Source organism: Labeo rohita, unplaced genomic scaffold, assembly GCF_022985175.1.
Source record: "Labeo rohita strain BAU-BD-2019 unplaced genomic scaffold, IGBB_LRoh.1.0 scaffold_122, whole genome shotgun sequence".
Lineage (NCBI taxonomy): Eukaryota > Metazoa > Chordata > Actinopteri > Cypriniformes > Cyprinidae > Labeo > Labeo rohita.
In genome coordinates, this window is record NW_026127362.1 from 183,708 (window position 1) to 207,151 (window position 23,444).

The 23,444-nt window shown below is 38.5% G+C and overlaps 1 protein-coding gene across 1 annotated transcript; it reads right to left on the reverse strand.

Annotated features, from left to right (window-relative positions):
- Positions 1-6,529: 6,529 nt before the first annotated feature.
- Positions 6,530-16,701, reverse strand: LOC127157846 (HMG domain-containing protein 3). Its single transcript, XM_053825497.1, is given in 16 exon segments — positions 6,530-6,792; positions 6,898-6,918; positions 7,011-7,272; positions 7,350-7,515; positions 7,632-7,692; positions 9,113-9,196; positions 9,281-9,326; positions 9,584-9,703; positions 9,790-9,890; positions 9,987-10,082; positions 14,560-15,216; positions 15,287-15,399; positions 15,401-15,423; positions 15,502-15,698; positions 16,145-16,249; positions 16,695-16,701. Coding segments are annotated over 11 exon segments (1,488 nt in total). The 3' UTR covers positions 6,530-6,792; positions 6,898-6,918; positions 7,011-7,272; positions 7,350-7,515; positions 7,632-7,692; positions 9,113-9,173.
- Between the last annotated feature and the right edge of the window lie 6,743 nt (positions 16,702-23,444).

Below are 23,444 nucleotides of genomic sequence, written 5' to 3' on the forward strand. Positions count from 1 at the left end.
TAAATAAATAAATACTTAAAAATAAAGGTGCTTCACTGTGCCATAGAAGAACTTTTTTTTTTTTTTTAGTCTAAATGGTTCCGAACAGAACCTTTAACATCTGAAGAACCTTTCCATTTCACAAAAGGCAAAAGAAGTTTCTTCAGATCATAAAAAGGTAAGAAAGAGTTGGTTCTTTAAAGAACCTTTGACTGAATGGTTCTTCTGTGGCATTGCTGTGAAGACCCTTTTAAAGCACCTTTTTTTTCTTAAAAGTGTGAGAAGCCTTTCCTTAGCTAAAAATGTTGATCATTTAGAGGTTTAGAAATTTAGCAATTATGATACATAAGCTTAATAGAGTTAAGGTTCCCAAAGAAACTTGTCTTTGTTTTAAGTTGCTCAAAGAACAAAAATATCCCTAAGTTCATCAGATCAGAGGAACCCCTAATGGTGTATTTCATTTTTATGGTGTTTTTTTTTTTTTTTTTTTTTTTTTTTTTTTAATAAAGAAAGTTTTTTGCAGTTTTGTATTTAACCTGCCAGTGAGACTGGTGATCCATCAAAATTTTACTTTTGAACATACATCATATATTCATTCTGTTGTACAGTGCATTTGGGTTATCATAAATTTGTTTCAGAAAGTATGCAAATATTTTAGATCCAGGGTAACATAACCTAATACGTCACAGTTATGAGTCAATACCTGGCAAAAGCTCTTGTGCTGTTGCACACTCTTTCCTGGAACAAAAAGTCTTTCACAACACTTTGCTGGGTCACATGACTGAGACATATAAAACTTGATTCCAGTATTTGTGACTAAGGTCACTGAATCCTTCAGTTGTGTTTCACTGAAACCTAACTTTAAACAGGAATAAAGATTTTGTATTTTAGATCCCATTAACATTAAAAGGTTAAAAATATTGAACATTCCAGTATGAACGTATATATGAAAATGACACAAACAGGTAGTTCATTTTTATAAAGAATCTCTCATGATGTTATGTATGATGTTTTAGCTTATACAAAACACAGCTGCTTTAAGACATTTTATAAGATTTTGAATGTGTTGTGTGTGAACATGCTTGAAAAGACTTGCCCTGTCTCCTTTTAGTGTTTGCTGTTATTATAAGACTAAGTGTGTTCTCTACACGTGATGTACATCAACCACAAAATAAAGCAAATAGCTTACTCAGCGTTTTGGTTCCTAGTCTGACAGAAAGTTCTGTTCATTCAAAGACACACCCAGTGCTTCACATGTTCTTTCCCATCCTTATTCCCAAGGGCAATAAAAGCAAAGATGCCCTCATTTATCTGACACACGTGACTGCAGACTATAATCATGACACCTATTTAGACTTTCTCAGCCTAGTATCACAGGATGTGATGCATGTGTACAGGTGAAATCCAGCATCTGAGCAGCGTTGAACTTCATCGTCATGACAGAGTACCCATCCACATGTATGTATGTCAAGTCATCTTTATTTATATATATTTTAACAATACAAGCCAATAGCAAGCCAGAGGCGACAGCGGCAAGGAACCAAACCTCCATCGGCGACAGAAAAGGAGAAAAAACCATGGCAGAAACCAGGTTCAGTTGGAGGGCCAGTTCTCCTCTGGCCAGACAAAACCAGCAGTTTAATTTCAGGCTGCAGCAAAGTCAGATTGTGCAGAGGACTCATCTTTAGGGTTCCTACAGTGTTTGGAAAAGTATGGAAAAGTATGGAATTTGAATTAAGTATTTTTCAGGTATAGAAAAGTATGGAAAAGAAAGCAGATATAAAAAAAGTATTTGTGTTTCCAGACATTTGCCCCTATTTAGTTAAAAAATATACAGACTTTTATGTGCGCACAAGAAACCATCAAACTTAGCATACAGGACAATGCACACTGAGCCACCTATTGTGCCACTGGCCCATTTCGCAATGTGGTTTATTGGCCTCTACGAACTATGCGTTAAAGAGACCTAAGGCCTTGACATATGACTGCAGTGACCATCTGATATGGAAACAGACTGGAGAACTCCAGCTGCTGCAGGAGTTTGTTTATTTAGCGTGGCACAACCACCCAATAGACCATTACAACAATCTAACTTTGAGGTCATAAACACATGAATTAGCGTTTCTGCATTTGACATTTACAGCATAGGTCGTAATTTTGATATATATTTTGGAGATGGAAAAATGCAGTTTTACAAATGCTAGAAACATTTCTTTCCAAGGAAAGATTGCTATTAAATAGCACACCTAGGTTCCTAACTGATGACGAAGAATTGACAGAGCAGACATCGAGTGTTAGACAGTGTTCTAGGTCACTACATGTGCAGGTTTTTCGCCCGATAATTAACACCTCTGTTTTTTCATAATTTAGCAGTAAGAATTTACTAGTCATCCAGTTTTTATATCAACTATGCATTCCGTTAGTTTTGCAAATTGGTATTTTTCGTCAGGCCGCAAAGAAATATAGAGCTGTGTATCATCAGCATAACAGTAAAAGCTAACACCATGTTTCCTGATGATAAGTGAAAAAGTAACCGTCCTAGTACTGAGCCCTGAGGTTCTCCATACTGCACTTGTGATCGGTATGATACCACTTCATTCACTGCTGTGACCTGATGATGGTCAGATAAGTATGATTTGAACCATGCCAATGCACTTTCACTAATGCCAACATAATTTTCTAGTCTATTTAAAAGTATGTTGTGGTCGATAGTGTCAAACGCAGAGCTAAGATCCAGTAGCACTAATAGAGAGATACAACCACAATCAGATGATAAGAGCAGGTCATTTGTAACTCTAGTGAGAGCAATCTCAGTACTATAATACAGTCTAAATCCTGACTGGAAAAATTCATAGATGACATTTTTCTCTAAGAAGGAATATAGTTGTGAGGATACTACCTTTTCTAGTATCTTTGTCAGAAAAGGGAGATTCAAGATTGGTCTGTAATTAACTAATTCTTTTCTGTCAAGTTGTGATTTTTTAATAAGAGTCTTAATAACAGCCAGTTTCAAGGTATCCAGTATGCATTCCTTCCTTCCTTCCTTCCTTCCTTCCTTCCTTCCTTCATTCGTTCCTTCGTTCCTTCCATTCTTCCTTCTTTCCTCCCTCTCTCCATTATGAGAATTGAGCACCTCTCCCTGAATGGGCAAAACATATATACTGCAATGTTCCTTTGGTCGCACTACTTAAAAAGTGGCTGTGTATAGACTGTCTACATTTAATTTATCTATAATTATGTGCTGTATACAAAAAAAAAAATATGAACACTTTAAAATGTATAATTGTCATAAGCACACTTTTAAACATGACACAAAAACATTTGAAGTTTTAAATGCTTGAAAAGAACTGACTTAATGTATTCACTAAAAATCTCCAATCACTCGCTGATTCAAAGACACTGTGCAAAAATGATGAAGAAAATGAAGTAACTGAGACAAGGTGATTGATGCATGCTGATGTGCATGCTGTGACCACACAGATAAGTAGTTAGTACACTTACTAGAGTACAAGATTACTAGCCTACTACCAATAAAGTCAAACCCTCTGTCACTGGTTACATAATCAAAAAATCTCATGTTGCTATGATGTAGCATGTGGGACTGCTTTTTGTTCCATTTCAATTCTGCACTCTTACACAATTGTAAGGTTATACTAGACAGACAATAAGTAGGATGAATTCAGGTGGGCCTTTAGGTAAAGTGGGCCTTTTAAGCTGAACTGTACTGTGCTCAGTGGGTTCACACTTTCAGAGCATAACAATGGGTTATTGTTAATGTCAAGTCAGAGATTGCCCACTTTACTAGACCAGCTGGTCCACTTTACTTGAAAAGACATTTGCCTGCAGTGCATGATCCGTAATGTCTATTGGTATATACCTTCCAAATAACACAGTATATTAAAATAAATATACTACAGCCAAGGTAATAAAGAAAATATATCTAGGTATGTAAATTACAATAAAAAAAAAAAAAAAGTGGTCCACTTCACCTAAATTCACCCTACAAAAATCCACATGCACAAGAACAAGCACAGATAATACGTGAAAGTGTGACCTTGGACATGCTTATCTTTCAGAATATTAGACAGGACTTCAAGCACTGCTGATAGCATTATCAGGCCACATACTACAACAAAGTAACCACATTTTGCCGACAAGCTCTAAAAAAAAGTGAACAGCAGGTTTTGTAAGATTGGAAGCCGTGTGTCAGAGCGTTGGGATCATTTCAGGTGAGGTCATTTACTCACCCTTATATTGTTCAGACCTGTCTGTCTATCTTCAGAACAATACCAAAAAAAAAAAGATTTGAAAAAATGTCTCTCTTTTTAGGTCATGCAAAGAATGTCAGTTGGGGTATAAACATCCTTGGCTAAGACTTTTTAATTAATATGCATATAGTAATTTAATAGTTTCAATGGTTTAATATGTTTAGTATGCTTACTTTGTTACATCGTTTAAATTCCCTTATCTCTTATAAGTAGTAGTGGCGACATGAAGCTTCGTGAAGCTTTGAAGCCAGATGTGCTGAAAAGTGGTTAATTTCTCGAGGTTTTAAATGCACGCTAGGGACACCTGCTGGTCGACTCAAATAAGGTGCAGGAAAAAAATGTCAGGAGTGTAACAGCGCCAAAATGTGCACTGCATGGTTAAAAAAGACTTGATAAATTAACATACAGTATACACTCACATAGTGAACACACATACAATCAGGGCAGGCGCCAGGCATGGGCAGGGATGGGCTGAGCCCACCCAAATAACTGCCTTGTCCACCTAATCAAAATTAGGTAAAGATTGCATTATTTTTTTGTGCAGTGGTTAAAACCAATCTAAAGCGGACTGTATTTTGAGAAGTTAAGATATAAGTGAAGACTGCTCAAAAATAACACCAGAGAATTGCAGCATTTTTCTTTTATTAGCTGAATGCAATGCACGCTAAATTCACACAGACGACTTAGTCTGTTGTAGAAAAGCAGATCAATACTAGGTAATATTACGCCGTTTGGAGGACGTACTGACGATGTGGTGAGTTGGTAATTTGATGGTTAATATTATTACGGGCACGCGACATCGCAGTTACGTTGTCAATTGGTAAGTCATGAAATTACCTCCACCTATGGAGAGAGAAGTATATATATATACAGTAGTCAACATTTGAAGTGGATCAAAACCTTTCATTAAATTTATCCTAAAACCAAAAAGAATACCTGTTCTCGTCTTAGGACAACTTTGATGAACTTTTTTTGATCCACTTCAAATGTTGACTACTATATATATGTATATATATATATATATATATATATATATATATATATATACATACATAGCAAAATATTTCGGGGTCCGAATTACAATTACATTAGATCATCCTCAGTGTAATCTGTCAAAGTGTCCGACGGACTTCAGATTTTTAGAGAAGGGTCTGGTTGCGGACACGATGCACTCTCAGCCGCGCATGCGCAATTATACGCTCAGGTTCACGCATGCTCTCTTTGCAGTAGGTCGAAGGCAGAAGCACGTCAAGCTGCTGTTTATAAACTAAAAGCACGAAATAAATTACCTTCCTGTTAAGGTGGACTGGAAAATCCTGTTTTTTAAAGAGCAAAGACTGTTGTTTCTGGTCATGGCCCGGATTTATATAAAATGCTAGTACAAACACTAATAATAAACATTCAATCTACTCTAATAATGTCAGATTAACTTTTTCTTATACACATATTCCTCCAGCTTAAAAAAAAATTTGACTTAAGACAATTATATAAAACTTAAACATTATGCAGTATGCAACATTTGAAGTGGATCAAACAAGTTAAAGTTGTCATGTAAGACAAAAATGAGTATTGTTTTGGATTTAGGACAACTTTGATTAAAGGTTTTGATTCACTTCAAGTGTTGACTACTGTATATAAAAATTGCATTATGAATTATTAAATCTTTGATTAACAGTTTATATTCCTTCATTACAGAATGAGAAATTTATGTGTATGTGTATATATAAAGTAAACATTAGAAGTGGATCAAAATCTTTCATCAAATTTATCCTAAAACCAAAACAATACTTGTTGTCTTAGGACAACTTTGATTAACTTTTTTAATCCACTTCAAATGTTGACTACTGTATATTTAAAATGTTATAATGAGTTATTAGATCTTAGATTAAAAGTCTAAGTCTGCTGCTGTCACATTCAAGTGTTAATATGCTTTCAAAACACACCAGGAAAACAATTCAACACACAGTCGTTGGTGATTGTTAACTTTAGTAAATAACAACATGGCATTGTGAAAAATGTAAAGTTGCTGTTGTCAACCATTTTAATACATAGATAAAATAAAGATTATTGATTATACTATTATAATATAAAATCATTACATAAAAAAAAATGGCCAACTGTTCAATTTCTTCAATTTTGTGTTCGACTAAAGATTCTCAGATTCAAGTTGTCCACCACATGCTCTAAAAACTTATGCATGTCTTGCATAAATTCAAAAACAAATATTAGTGGCTCTACAAGATCATCCTTGATGAACTCTGCACTGAAGAACCGGTCCAAGGCCTCAGCAGCTTCTTCATCTTCCATGCACAATATACGAGGAAGCTGAATTGAGCCAAGAAGATCTCCCGAGTTCTCCATGCACCACTGACTAGCAGTCTTAAGATCCGACATGACACGCACCTAAGAAACAACAATGCAAAAGAGGATATATACAAATATGCTGAACAATGGCTGCAATCCCTCTAACAACACCTACTTTTCGTGGAGACTGAACCACCAGCTTTTCCGGTGCAAACTCGAGGGTGAGACTGGTTTCATCTACCTAGAAAACATGAATTTTGAGTTTGAGCCCATTACCTTCAGTACTACCTTTTTAAGATAACTGGTACTTTTCCTAAGGAGCTACAAAGTAATATGTACAAGTGACCTGTACGTGAAAAGGCTCTTCCTGTTAGTGGGAAAAATAAAGCACAAGTTTACTTAGTTTGTTATGAAAACATGCCATTTTTAACCTTATAATTCCCCAGTATGTGCTTTTACCTGAGAGATTTCTTCAAACCTCCTTTTTCGCAACCTAAATACAGGCTGCTGATCACCTCTCATGAAGGCTTTGGACTCCTCAGTATAATGGGCAAACAATTTCCCATGTCTGGAAAATAGTGATTGAACATGTTACATAATCCCTCTCTCTCATGAAAGCTTTATACATTTAAAAGCCAAAAAAAAAAATTATTTACCGTTCCAGTCCGAAATTCTCCATTAACATGACGCACCACCATTTCCTCAGCTCTGCCATGTCCAGCTGCTCAAAACATAAATGTTAATGCCCTTTGGAAGTTACACAGTCTCAATGTTATTGAAAACTATAATAATACTTACAATTGTGTAGTCAAATGGGGCATCCAGAACTATGTACAATGCAGACTATAATTGAAAGACAAGTATGTGTTAGGGGAAAAACACAAATTAACCACAAACATATTGTACATCTTACCATCAACATAAATACACCACAGTCATTTCCATATGGTTGTCCTGGAAAACCCTTAAATATAATAAAAGGAGAGAATAAGCACAATTTCATACATAGATTAGATTTAGATAGATGATAGATGACAGATGAGATTTAGATAGATGATAGATTAGATTTAGATAGCCAACCTGTAAATCAAGGCCTGTTTTTTCAGTCCATGTTTTGGGAATTATCCTATATGCAATGTCCCTGTCAAGAATGCAAAGGACAAATACATTATAATAATTGCTGTCAAAATGTAAGGCTGTACATGCTTATGTATGCGCAAGGTTATTACTTGCATACATATTTGCAGAAAAACAACCTTTTCGCATACATCAATATCTACAACAGTGTCTCTCAAATTGGGGTCTGTTTCAGGTAGACCAGACATCTATAATCTTTGAAAACTGTTTAATTTTTGCTTTACAACAAAATAACACTGAGAACCCCGGTATGAGAAATCTGCTCTAGAAATGCTCACAAAAGAAAGAAACTTTCAAGCTCAAGCAAAAACTGAACTCTCAATTTATAATCAACTTGCAGAAGAGAGACTGGTCAAAAAAAGACCAGCTCTCAACAGCAGAATCAATAACAACAGCAGGGGTGAAAAACTCAGTTCCTGGAGGGCAAAAGTTCTACAGTGTTTAGCTTCAAACCTAATTAAACACATCTGATCCAGCTAATCACATCCTTCTGGCTTATTTGAAAACTACATGGTTTGTGTATTGGAGCAGGGTCGGAACTGAGTTTTGACACCCTCGATCTACAGAGTTCTCAGACCACTATCAGAAGCTTACAAATGACACACCAGAGATGACAAAAATAGTTCTGTAACACCTACGAAAATCAATTATATGAATTTGAATGTGATGGTGCTGAGTGAATTACAATTTTTTTCTGTCATCTGTACCTTTAAAATGAAAAAAAGAGGGGTCCTGATGCAAAAGGTCTGAGAAACCTGCTTTATAATAGAAAATAAGAACAGCTTCTATGCAACATACAAAAAAAAAAAAAAAAACAACAACAATTGAACAGATTAACTTAATGAGTAAACTTGAACAGAGAAAGGTCATAAGAACGTGACCATGTCTAAACAACAGAACCTGCATTTAATGATTTTATCTAAAGACCTCAACAGTGACTTGTATGTCTGGGCACCAAATCCATGTGGTGTCTCAGCACATTTAGAATCTAGATAGAGAATCCCTCTCTGTGCTGGTTTCAAAACCTGAAAAAATTCATTAAAATCAAACTTATACTGAAACTCTATTAACATGCATATTACTGCATTTAAAGTAAATATGACAATGTTTTCATACAATTATCAAAATGCTATACAGTAGTCAACATTTGAAGTCTGTCAAAACCTTTCATCAAATACCCGTTCTTGTCTTAGGACAGCTTTGATTTAACTTTTTTTGATCCACTTCAAATGTTGACTACTGTAATCTGTAACTTTCTAAATCATAAGGTTTTCATTACGTACACACAGCTGGTGTCCTGGTGTCCATATGGGAATCACCACTGCATCTTTTAAGTGAGCATCATCCTAGAGCAGTGATGAAAGATTCTAAGTCAAAATATATGATATATGAGCATAACTGGGAATGGGAAAGTGCATACTTACAGGTATAGATAACATTGGATCGCAGTTGTTTGGGGGTAGCCATGTTGGTACAGTATACAGGTCAACAATATGAATGTCCTTTTCCTGCAGAATATTGTGTGTAGAATAAGAAAAAATCTGGCTAATCTTAATTTGACAATTAGACAACTTCGATAGATTATAAAGTACCTTTGACTGCAATTCTGTCAATCAGTTGAAAGCAACCATTTCCAATCTAGAGAAACAGATATTACATGTAAGAGATAATACATGGCTAGCTGTGCATTAAGCGATTTTAAATGCACAATGTGGAGGCAAAGAACCACCTGACACAAAGTATTAAAACCATTTGATGCACAGCTAACCGTGCAACACCTGCCAGCCAATCAGAATCAAGCATTCAGATAGACCATGTAATTAAATTGAGGAAACACTTGTAACAATACATTTAAAAAAATATTATCATAAATGTAAAACCAATCAATATCTTACGGTAGACTCCATGTCTCTGTTTAAGCCCAAGGTCCAAAAATCAGCACGGGTCAGGCACGCTGTTGCTGTTCTAACAATCAGCTCATTCCCAGGCCTTTCTATGTCCAGTATGTAGTTGAGCTAATAAATTTGCAATATTTGGAAACCCAAAGTTAAACAAAAACTTAACTGCAGAATTGTTGTATTGTTCATCTTGTGAAACTAACCAGTTCTTTCTGAGCTGAATGGTATGATAAAGACCATGATGTTCTGCAGGCAGTAATGTTTTTGCAGTTTGTGACTTCTTCGCATTGAGGTCCACACACTTCTGCATATTTTAAGATAAACAAATTTAGCAAGAATTAGCAAGAAACAAAAGAAGTAAAAGAAAGAAAGAAAGAAAGAAAAAAAAAAGACTCCTTACCAATGTCCTCAGCTGCATGTTGTGAATCTTTCAATGCTGACTCATGTTCAGGTTCCAACTCCAAGCCAGAAATTTGCTTGTCAGTGGAATGTGGGGCTGAGAAAGACAGAAGACAGAAGACAGAAGATGACAAAAAAACAAGATTAGATCTGCAAATTTATTATCAATAGCAGTGATTAGTCCGACCCCGTGGTATTTAGTCCGACCCCGTGGTATAACGAGCACACTCGCGCCCTAAAGAGAGCAGCCCGGAAAATGGAGCGCAGCTGGAGGAAAACAAAATTAGAGGTTTTTCGTACTGCTTGGCGGGAATGTACCCTATCGTACAGAAAAGCGTTAAAATCGGCCAGATCTGACTACTTTTCGACTCTTTTAGAAGAAAACAAACATAACCCTAGGTATTTATTCAATACAGTGGCTAAGTTAACAAAAAATAAAGAACCAACAGGCACTGACTATGCCCATCAGCATAGCAGTAATGACTTTATGAACTACTTTACTTCTAAGATCGATACAATTAGAGACAAAATTGTCACTATGCAGCCGTCAATTACAGTGTTGCATCAGATAGTGCGCTATAGATCTCCTGGGGAACAATTCAACTCATTCTCTACTATAGGTCAGGAAGAATTGTATAAACTTGTTAAATCATCTAAACCAACAACTTGTATGCTAGACCCTATTCCATCTAGGCTACTAAAAGAGATGCTTCCAGATCTCATAGATCCTCTGCTAAATATTATTAATTCATCACTGTCATTAGGATATGTCCCCAAAACCTTCAAACTGGCTGCTATTAAGCCTCTAATTAAAAAACCACAACTTGACCCCAACGAATTAACTAATTACAGACCTATCTCGAATCTCCTATTTCTGTCAAAGATATTAGAAAAGGTTGTATCCTCACAGTTATCTTCCTTCCTACAGAAATATGATATCTGTGAGGATTTTCAGTCAGGTTTTAGACCGTACCATAGTACTGAGACTGCTCTTATTAGAGTTACAAATGATCTACTCTTATCATCCGATCGTGGTTGTATCTCTCTGTTAGTGCTACTGGATCTTAGTGCTGCGTTTGATACTGTTGACCACAACATTCTCTTGAATAGACTTGAGAATTATGTTGGCATTAGTGGTAATGCATTGGCATGGTTCAAATCGTATCTATCTGACCGCTATCAATTCGTGGCAGTAAATGATGAGGTATCATATCGATCTCAAGTGCAGTATGGAGTACCACAAGGCTCAGTACTAGGGCCGTTACTCTTTACGCTTTACATGTTACCCTTGGGTGATATCATCAGGAAATATGGTGTTAGCTTTCACTGCTATGCTGATGATACCCAGCTCTATATTTCTTCGCGGCCTGGCGAAACGTACCAATTTGAAAAACTAATGGATTGTGTAGTTGAGTTAAAAAATTGGATGACAAGTAATTTCTTACTGCTAAATTCTGAAAAAACAGAGGTGTTAGTTATTGGGCCTAAAACCTCAGCGTGTAATAACCTAAAACACTGTCTAATACTTGATGGCTGTTCTGTCAATTCTTCGTCATCAGTTAGGAACCTAGGTGTGCTATTTGATGGTAATCTTTCCTTTGAAAACCACATCTCTAGTATTTGCAAAACTGCATTTTTCCATCTCAAAAATATATCTAAACTACGACCTATGCTATCAATGTCAAATGCTGAAACATTAATTCATGTGTTTATGACCTCACGGTTAGATTATTGTAATGCTTTATTGGGTGGTTGTTCTGCTCGCTTAATAAACAAACTCCAGCTGGTCCAAAATGCAGCAGCTAGAGTTCTTACTAGAACCAAAAAGTATGATCATATTAGCCCGGTTCTGTCTACACTGCACTGGCTCCCTATTAAACATCGTATAGATTTTAAAATCTTGCTAATTACTTATAAAGCCCTGAATGGTTTAGCTCCCCAGTACCTGAGTGAGCTCTTATCGCATTATAGTCCCTCACGTCCGCTGCGTTCTCAAAACTCTGGCAATTTGATAATACCGAGAATATCAAAATCAACCGCGGGCGGCAGATCTTTTTCTTATTTAGCACCCAAACTCTGGAACAATCTACCCTACAATGTTCGGGACGCAGACACACTCTGTCAGTTTAAATCTAGATTAAAGACCCATCTCTTTAACCTTGCTTACACATAACAAATCCACATTCTTATAATTCAAATCCGTTAAAGGATTGGGCCGTTACTGGGCCGTTACTCAAATCCGTTAAAGGATAGGGCCGTTACTCTTTACGCTTTACATGTTACCCTTGGGTGATATCATCAGGAAATATGGTGTCAGCTTTCACTGCTATGCTGATGATACCCAGCTCTATATTTCTTCGCGGCCTGGCGAAACGTACCAATTTGAAAAACTAATGGATTGTGTAGTTGAGTTAAAAAATTGGATGACAAGTAATTTCTTACTGCTAAATTCTGAAAAAACAGAGGTGTTAGTTATTGGGCCTAAAACCTCAGCGTGTAATAACCTAAAACACTGTCTAATACTTGATGGCTGTTCTGTCAATTCTTCGTCATCAGTTAGGAACCTAGGTGTGCTATTTGATGGTAATCTTTCCTTTGAAAACTACATCTCTAGTATTTGCAAAACTGCATTTTTCCATCTCAAAAATATATCTAAACTACGACCTATGCTATCAATGTCAAATGCTGAAACATTAATTCATGCGTTTATGACCTCACGGTTAGATTATTGTAATGCTTTATTGGGTGGTTGTTCTGCTCGCTTAATAAACAAACTCCAGCTGGTCCAAAATGCAGCAGCTAGAGTTCTTACTAGAACCAAAAAGTATGATCATATTAGCCCGGTTCTGTCTACACTGCACTGGCTCCCTATTAAACATCGTATAGATTTTAAAATCTTGCTAATTACTTATAAAGCCCTGAATGGTTTAGCTCCCCAGTACCTGAGTGAGCTCTTATCGCATTATAGTCCCTCACGTCCGCTGCGTTCTCAAAACTCTGGCAATTTGATAATACCGAGAATATCAAAATCAACCGCGGGCGGCAGATCTTTTTCTTATTTAGCACCCAAACTCTGGAACAATCTACCCTACAATGTTCGGGACGCAGACACACTCTGTCAGTTTAAATCTAGATTAAAGACCCATCTCTTTAACCTTGCTTACACATAACAAATCCACATTCTTATAATTCAAATCCGTTAAAGGATTGTTAGGCTGCACTAATTAGGTCAACCGGAACCGGGAACACTTCCCATAACACCCGATGTACTCGGTGCATCGTCAGAAGAATGGCATCTACGCTAATATTAGTCTGTTTCTCTCTTATTCCGAGGTCACATTAACCACCAGATCCAGTCCGTATCCAGATCAGATGGTCACTGCAGTCCCCCGGATCCAGTCCGAACCCAGCCCAGATGGTGGATCAGCACCTAGAGACGACCTCTACAGCCCTGAATGTCAGCGGAGTCCACATCAACTAGATGAGCCCCAGAGACGGATCCACATTAAAGACCACATCACCTAGACGGCTGTCGGCACAAGACCACGGGAACTTTGGCCAGAGGAGAACTGGCCCCCCGACTGAGCCTGGTTTCTCCCAAGGTTTTTTTCTCCATTTGTCACCGATGGAGTTTTGGTTCCTTGCCGCTGTCGCCTCTGGCTTGCTTAGTTGGGGACACTTTCTCTTAACACAATATTGCATTTTATTTTATTGTTTTTGATTAACTACCTTTACCTATAATGTGAGTGTTTAATGTTGCCTTTGGTTTGCCTTGATGTACTGTTTCCTATTTAATACTGTACAGCCGCCTTGTCACAATTCTGTATTGTTAAAGGCGGTATATAAATAAAAGTGACTTGACTTGACTTGATTGTTAGGCTGCACTAATTAGGTCAACCGGAACCGGGAACACTTCCCATAACACCCGATGTACTCGGTGCATCGTCAGAAGAATGGCATCTACGCTAATATTAGTCTGTTTCTCTCTTATTCCGAGGTCACATTAACCACCAGATCCAGTCTGTATCCAGATCAGATGGTCACTGCAGTCCCCCGGATCCAGTCTGAACCCAGCCCAGACGGTGGATCAGCACCTAGAGACGACCTCTACAGCCCTGAATGTCAGCGGAGTCCACATCAACTAGATGAGCCCCAGAGACGGATCCACATTAAAGACCACATCACCTAGACGGCTGTCGGCACAAGACCACGGGAACTTTGGCCAGAGGAGAACTGGCCCCCCGACTGAGCCTGGTTTCTCCCAAGGTTTTTTTCTCCATTTGTCACCGATGGAGTTTTGGTTCCTTGCCGCTGTCGCCTCTGGCTTGCTTAGTTGGGGACACTTTCTCTTAACACAATATTGCATTTTATTTTATTGTTTTTGATTAACTACCTTTACCTATAATGTGAGTGTTTAATGTTGCCTTTGGTTTGCCTTGATGTACTGTTTCCTATTTAATAATGTACAGCCGCCTTGTCACAATTCTGTATTGTTAAAGGCGGTATATAAATAAAGGTGACTTGAGTTGACTTGACTTGATTAGAACTAACAGAAATACAGAATGGATACACACTCAAAATAGCTTGTCCAAAGTCAGATAGGACCACATTTTCAATGCTGTGAGGTATGTGACCACGCTGTAGCTGTCCCTCCAACAGCTTCTGGTTTGCCGATGTGTTTTTGTGGTGGATAATGTTTCGCATAATGAAAATGTGGGTCGAAGGAGCCATATTATTGAGAAAGTAGTTGTTTTTTCTCAGGTCTGCAAAAAATTGCTCTGCAATTTGGCTGTTCAGCCCACCTTGTAGTTCTGGCACCAGACTGATTTTTCTGAGAACATCCTTTGGGTCTTTTGTGTTGGATTCATGCAATTTGTCGTACAAAACATAGTGTTTGGACGATCCAGTGATTGGATGGCATTCTGAGCTCGGATTATCGATCTTCTCAATCAACCAAGGAAGAGATACTTTGAGCTTTCCCTGCTTTGCTTTGTTGATATTCTCAAGTGTTGAGTCTGCCAGTCTTCCTTCATAGGGTTGAAATGGAAGAGACGAGGGTACGCGGAAATTGGCATGTGTGGCCAAGCCTCGAGCAAAGTCATATATGGTCACATTAGGTAAGTGTTGCCATGACAAAAGCAGGTCCACAAAATCTCTTGGACTCTCCGCCCTCAAATTAAACTTCAGACTGTAGACCACACCATGCGGGCACAGGACAACTGACCACCCACCTGAAAAAAAAAAATAAAAATGAAGAGAACAAGTGAAAATAATTTTTAACATTAAACCAGTCTATCTCACCTGATGCCCCCCAGATTTTCTGGAAAATTTTGTCGTACGAATGCCTGTTCTGCATCTCTGATCTTAATCTCAATATCAGGTCCATACGAGATCCTTTGGAGTCCACATTGCAGGCACAGCTTTCTGACAACACCAACCTATTATGTAAATGGTTCATGATCAGAATCATATTGGCTTAAATGAAAAAGTGTTTTAATTATTTCCAAGGTTTTAACCTTCTGTTTCATTAACTCGTCCACAAGACGATCCTCTGACACATTGAGAACTTGAGCGTCGGGCGATGTAACTTTTGCAGAGGCAACTTTTTCATACTCAGTATTGAGTACCGTGTTACCAATCCTTGTTTTTTCCCCAATCCATGGTGCCCACTTTTCATAACTTGGGTCCACCAAAAATGGATTTTTTGTTCGGCCTGAGGGGAAAAAATTAAAGAGGAAAAAAAACATTTACAAGTAATCTGATCATATCAATATCAAATAAACAAAAGACTACAGAATACCCAAGAACGTGTGTCTGTGTGTGTGTTGGGGGGGCATCGCTCTGAGACATGCACTTAGGACGGTGCATGCACACTGGTCTAAGAATAAGCTTTTTTGAATGCTATTTAAGCAAAAGAAACATCGTTTGAGAAAGTTGCTTTCATTGATGATTTCAAATATAACATTTAATTGTAAGATTAGCGAACAGTTTTGGAGAACTTGACGTTTCCCCATTTAAAGAGACAGGAGCTTCCAGTGCATTCCTAAAAGAGGTTTTTCAAAGATGGCCACAGAGTGAAATTACTTTCCTTAAAGGAACATTGAGCAAGCATGTATTAAAAAAAATAAAAAGGCAATGTACCTGCATTTAATTACTTACTGGGAACAAAACCACGTGCAATCATCTCCAGATCCACTGACTGCCAAAACTCCTCAATGTTTACTTCCCCTTTAAACTCTGATGGTGGCTCTTTCAGGTCACTCACTGTATTGAAAAAAAAATATAATAAACTCCCTTTTCGGTTTTAAAAACATAAGTTTGTGTAAAGTAATATGAAATATGTGTTCTGAGTTTGACACAGCAGAAACGTGTTATTAACAACCCAGCCAAATTTGAATGATAAAAAAACCTGTCAACTAAATAAAATAAGAATATCAGAATTATCAGAATTAAAAAAAAAAAAAAAAAAGCAGCATTCTCTGCTCTGAAATGCTGCCGGGCATATCCACCATAGGCACTGAAACTATGCTCACTCACGGGAAAGCTGCTGTCTCTCCTAACTGTCAAATACTGCTACAACCTGAATGGATGCTTCCTCTAACAGCTTAATTTAAATGAGGTAACGGAGCGGTTTTGTAAGTTATCGTGTTCAGAAACAATTCACTAAATTGTGTTACACAGACTTAAAAGAAAAAAAATTCACTCTTACCTGCCATGCTGAAAACACCTTTCTTATGCAAATCCATAATTACCACAGGGGGGGTGGTAACCACAGTTTACACAAGAATATGTGTAATCAATGTCTGTTAAGGCCTCAAAATGACAGTAAGCATGGAGTACAGTGTCTCGGTTTGGGTTTTTCACTCCGCGAAGGCTCTCCAAAGTATCAATAGCCCTGGAGACGGAAAAATGGAACAGATAAAGATTGAGAGTGGAATGGAGAGTGTTTATGAATTGCTTACTGAAACCATATTCATTTTTGAATATCATTTAACACAATGATACAAACAAACCTGTAAACTTTGTCTAAGATATAGACAAAGTTCAAGACTCAGAAGAATGAAGTCGTTAAAATTGTGGAGCCCATCACGCCATTCCTGATATCTGTAGATCATGCGACACCCTGAGCATCTTCGAGTGTAAGTTGAGACTGCTACAAATGGGCAAATATTAAATAACAGTTGTACACGTCAAGCACATGTCTGTAATTCTCAAATAATTATATTCTCATTTATGTAAAATTACCATTAATGACTCCAGTCATGGTGACAATTTTGGCATTTCTTGTTATTAATACCGGCGTTTCAAGTGCTGTATTTCCATCACACATCATACAGCTGCTCTCCACAGGAAGGAAACTTGATGGAAACACAGGTGATGTTTTTGGTTGGGCTACTTCTTGTAAAGGAGTAGATGGAATTTTCTTCTTGGAGTAAATATACTTCACAGTGCGGTGCAGGTCAAACTGGGGAGCACAGGTGAGGTCTTCTGAGAGCTGTGGAACTGTGGAGTCAATTGCTTTAGATGGTTTCTCTGAGAAAAACAACTGTTTATTAGTTTGAAACAAGTGCCATTTAGCAATGTTTTTGTGAGGGCAGGACATCCGGGGCTTTGCACAGGGGCAATGCCAAGTTCCAGCAGCTGAATTGTATGTGACCATAACTCTTTCAAGACGGCTGTAGTGATGGATCATAGGCTCATGTATAGAAAGAGTGATCTGCGTGTGAGAGTCACCTAAAGCAACTAACACTGAAAACGATACATGTGCTGTCTGTGCTCCTTTCTGTCTCTTCAGACAGACTGCCTTCTTGGCTTCTCCAAAGAATTTGAGCTTGATCATCTCATCAAGAAGACTAGGATCCAGCTGCTCCTCAAAAACCATGTCACAACAATAGTCCAGTGAACGGAGGTGTTCACATAGACTAAAAGTGTGTCCACTCCTGTAAGCAAGCTGCTGGTATTGCCAGCACTCCTGTAACTCGCACCTAACTTGATGATGTTTGCCCCAAGTCTTTTTTTGAGCATGCACTGGCACAGAAAACCCATGGCCACTCCTCTGAACAGCTGACACTCCATTTGATATGTCAATGCACACACTAGACAGATGTGACTGCATTGTTATATCTTTTGAGTGGTCAGTTTGTTTCCGTTGAATGTGCATGTTCAGGTTTTTCTTTAGTATAACCACTGAACAGTGTGGGCATTTACTCCTTTTATGATTTTTAGAGGCAGTAAATGAAGACTGTGAAGGTGTAGGTTTACACAGATCTAGTGCAGGTGTGGATTTACAAGGAGTTGATACAGATGCTGGCACAGGTGTGGACGTGCATGGAGCCGATGCCGATTTACAGGGAGCCGATGCAGGTGCTGGCACAGGCAAGGATGTGCATGGAGCCGATGCAGGGGTTGGAACAGGCAAGGACGTGCATGGAGCAGATACAGATGCTGGCACAGGCGTGGACTTGCATGGAGCAGATGCTGGCACGGGTGTGGACTTGCATGGAGCAGATGCTGGCATGGGTGTGGACATGCATGGAGAATGTGAGAATGACAGCGTGATAGTGCGTGTGTGTGAATGAGAGTGTGATAGTGCAAGTGTGAATGAGAGTGTGATAGTGCATGTGTGAATGAGAGTGTGATAGTGCGTGTGTGAATGAGAGTGTGATAGTGCAAGTGTGAATGACAGTGTGATAGTGCGTGTGTGTGAATGAGAGTTTGATAGTGCAAGTGTGAGAATGAGAGTTTGATAGTGCAAGTGTGAATGACAGTGAGATAGTGTGTGTGTGAATGAGAGTTTGATATAGTGCAAGTGTGAATGAGAGTGTGATAGTGCGTGTGTGAATGAGAGTGTGATAGTGCGTGTGTGAATGAGAGTGTGATAGTGCAAGTGTGAGAATGACAGTCTGATAGTGCAAGTGTGAATGATTTTCAATTCAATTCAAATTTATTTGTATAGCGCTTTTCACGATACATATCGTTGCAAAGCAGCTTTACACCAAATTGACATTTTTACAATATATGTAGTAGTAGCTTGATGTACATAAGGTAGAGATGTGTGGTAAAGATCAATTAATGACGTAATCAAACAGACAAAGAACACTATAAATTAGTAGCAGAATTCGGTAGTGCTGTATGTTTTCAGGGTTGGCATCATCTGAAGTCCTCTGTGGGGTTGGCATCATCTCTTCTTAAGTGTTCTGGATCCACACTGGAGCTTGTGAATTCCTAGTTACCATGGGATGTCAATCCCATGGCAAAAACAGAGAACAAATAGTAACATAATTAGCGTAACTGCTGTTCAAACTAAGAAAAGGAAGGTTTGTTACTGCTTTTGACTGTAGTGGAAGTAACAGTACATCCGTCTAGTTGTAAATTGTAAGTCAAAAGATTCTGTGTATTGTTTTTAGGTCCAATAAGTAATATCTCTGTCTTATCTGAATTTAATAGCAGAAAATTGTTGGTCATCCAATCTTTTACATTTTTAACACACTCTGTTAACTTCGATAATTCAGAAGTGTCATCTGGTCTTGTTGAGCTATATAGTTGAGTATCATCAGCATAACAATGGAAACCAATCCCGTGTTTTCTAATAATATTACCAAGGGGCAGCATGTATATTGAAAATAGTAGAGGACCTAGAACAGATCCTTGTGGCACTCCATACTTTACTGGTGATAACTGAGATGACTCCCCATTTAAATAAACAAAGTGGTAGCGATCAGACAGGTAGGATCTAAACCATTTTAAAGCCTGCCCTTGGATACCTGCATAATTTTGTAGTCGATCTATTAGTATGTCATGATCTATAGTGTCAAACGCAGCACTAAGATCAAGTAAAACTAGCAATGAGATGCAGCCTTGGTCTGATGCAAGAAGCAAGTTATTAGTGATTTTAACAAGTGCAGTTTCTGTGCTGTGGGGCCTGAAACCTGACTGAAATTCTTCATAGATATAATTTTTTTGCAAGAATGAGCACAGTTGAGCAGATATAACTTTCTCTAAAATTTTAGACATAAATGGAAGATTAGAAATGGGTCTATAATTTGCCAGTTCACTAGGGTCTAGTTGTGGTTTCTTAATAAGAGGCTTAATAACCGCCAGCTTGAATGGTTTAGGGACGTGACCTAAAGATAACGATGAGTTGATAATATTGAGAAGCGGTTCTTCTGCCACAGGTAACAATTCTTTCAGTAATTTAGTGGGTACAGGATCTAATAGGCATGTTGTTGGTTTAGACACAGTGATGAGTTTATTTAACTTTTCCTGTCCTATAGCGGTAAAGTACTGCAGTTTTTCTTTGGGTGCGACGAAAGAAGTTGACATATTAGATGCAGTATAATCTACATTGGTTATTGTATTTCTGATGTTATCTATTTTATCAGTGAAGAAATTCATAAAGTCATTGCTATTAAACTGTAAAGGAATATTTAGATCAGGTGGCGTCTGGTTATTTGTTAATCTAGCCACTGTGCTAAATAAAAACCTTGGATTGTTTTGGTTATTTTCGATGAGTTCACGGAAATGCTCAGCCCTAGCAGCTTTTAAGGCCTGTCTGTATCTGGACATACAGTTTTTCCATGCAATTCTAAAAACTTCCAAGTTAGTTTTTCTCCATTTGCGCTCAAGATTGCGAGTTTCTTTCTTGAGGGAATGGGTATTACTGTTGTACCATGGCGCAATACGTTTTTCTCTAACTTTTTTCAATTCGATGGGGGCAACAGCTTCTAACGTATTGGAGAAGATGGTGCCCATATTGCTAGTCATTTTGTCTAGATCCTGTGTATTAAGGGGTACACAGAGCAGTTGAGATAAATCAGGCAGGTTATTTGTAAATCTATCTTTGGTGGCTGGAACAATAGTTCTGCCAAGACGATAACGCGGAGCCATATAGTTAATATCAGTGATACGCAGCATGCACGATACAAGGAAATGGTCAGAAACATCATCACTTTGAGGTACGATATCTATATCAGTAAGATCAATTCCATGCGATATAATTAAATCTAGCGTATGATTAAAACGATGAGTGGGCCCGGTGACATTTTGCTTGACTCCAAAAGAGTTTATTAGGTCAGTAAACGCATCATTTGTATTATCAACGTGAATATTAAAATCACCAACAATTAGCACTTTATCAAAATTAACCAATAGTTCTGAAAGGAATTCTGCAAATTCTTTTAGGAAATCTGTATATGGCCCTGGCGGTCTATACACAGTAGCTAAAACAAGAGATAGGAGAGATTTCTTTTGCATATCTGGCAGAGTAACATTAAGCAAAAGTATTTCAAATGAATTAAACCTGTATCCTGTTTTCTGAGTAACATTGAGAATATCACTATATATTGTAGCAACACCACCACCACGCCCAATCTGACGGGGCTCATGCTTATAATAGTAGTTTGGTGGAGTAGACTCATTTAGACCAATATAATCATTAGGTTTTAGCCAGGTTTCGGTTAAGCAGAGTACATCAAAACTATTATCTGTGATCATTTCATTCACAATAACTGCTTTGGGTGCAAGTGATCTAATGTTTAGGAGCCCAAGCTTAAAAAATGGTTTCTGTTCGTGTATTTTGCTTTTTTCTGGTTTAATTACGATCAGATTTTTTTCTAGATCCTGCATTTAATTTATGTTTTGACCTCACTATTCGAGGAACAGACACAGTCTTTATAGATTGGACAGTGCAAGTACTATCATTTAAGCGTTCAGAACAAAAGCCATCATAGCAATCATTTGAGAATGTACTTACTAGTCAAATGGAGCGTAGTGTCCTGGAGATGTTGTCCGACAGCAGTTCCGCTCCGACTCTGCTGGGGTGCAGGCCATCAGCACGGAAAAGCCTAGGACGTTCCCAGAAAAGATTCCAATTATTAACAAAGAGCAGTTGCTGTTCTTTACACCATGTCAATAACCATTCATTTAGAGCAAGAAGTCTACGGAACCTTTCGTGCCCACGTCGATACGTGGGAAGCGGTCCTGACACGATGATCCTCGTCGCGGGCGACGTGCTGCGAACCGTCTCGATCAGGCTGCTGAAGTCCCTCTTCAGAACCTCCGTCTGCCGCAGCTTGATGTCGTTCACCCCCGCGTGCAGGACGATCGCGCCGACGCTCTCGCCGTCCTTCAGGATTGCGGGTATCTGCGCAGAAACATCGAGAACGCGAGCACCAGGAAAACAGTGGGTATGGACTTTACCTTTAGCTAAAGTAGCACGTACGTACCGGACAATGGAGTCTCCGACGATCACAGCGTCGCGTTCCGTCTCGCGGAGGGGAGCGAAGCGGTTCCGGGTGGAGATCTCGAAGACCGGAGGCGGCGGAGGGGGCGAGGCTCGCGTCTTCCGCTGCTGCTGCACCCAGGGTCCGTGGTGTCCCGGCGCCGGAGTGAAGGACATCTGGGAAGATCGCGTCATCTGGGACATCTGGGAAGATCGCGTCCAGATCGCGACCTGTGCAGAGAAGCACACGGAGTAGAGGTGGTCAGAGTGTTAGTATCGCGCTGTATACTTACCCGGGAGGATTCCAGAGCGGCTCTCCGCTCTCTCAGCTCGGTCTGCCTCACCAACAGCTCCTGAATCTGCTTCTCCAGGGCCTCCAGCTCGAGCTGCAACGAGTGCAGCTCGAACGTGTCCTCACCTGCACTCAAAGGTGGACACAAATTCGCCATTAAAGCAAGTAACAGTGAGTAAACAATGGTAATATGTGTAAATAGTGTGTAAACAATGCAAGCAGGATTAGCGGCAACCACGCTGGTGCTGCTAACGGGCTATAAGCTAGCAACTCGGGAAATCAAAACAAAACTAATTATAACAAAGTAATCCGGATGTTTTAGTTGTAAAATACAACAGGGGGTATATTCACACGTTATAAGAAACGAAAATGATGGTGTATAAATTTGATTTTAAATTGAAAAACGGACAATAAGAAATCAACTTGACTGAGCTCAAACTCTAACCTAAGCGTGCGACCGCAACAAAGTAGTGTAGTTGGTAGTGTGTGCGAGAGTAAGATTGAAATATGTCATGAGTGGCATCTCATACATATTAGTTCTTCAAAAAGACAAATTGTTATTTTAAAATACACTAATCATACCTTGGAAAATGATTGCATTTTTTACATGGACTTCCCAGTGAGCCTGGACTTTATTTTCAGTCATTGGCTTCAAAGAAGGGCAGGGGGCAATGATACAAAGTGCAGCAAGTTGTGCACTTTGGTATCAGGTGCTTTACACCTTCTGAGACTACTGATTGATGCATCTGTAAGCATAAATTGAGGAGACAGAAATGAAAATCATTGTTTAATATTCTTTTAATTTTTGTTAATTTATTTGAGCTGTATTTCGTGTATGTCTCATTTTAAAGAACCATTGTTGACTTTTGTTGTTTTTAAGAATCCATCTTCATATTAAATAACTTTAAGTAACACCTCGTCTAAACAATTATATAGAGCAGGTCACC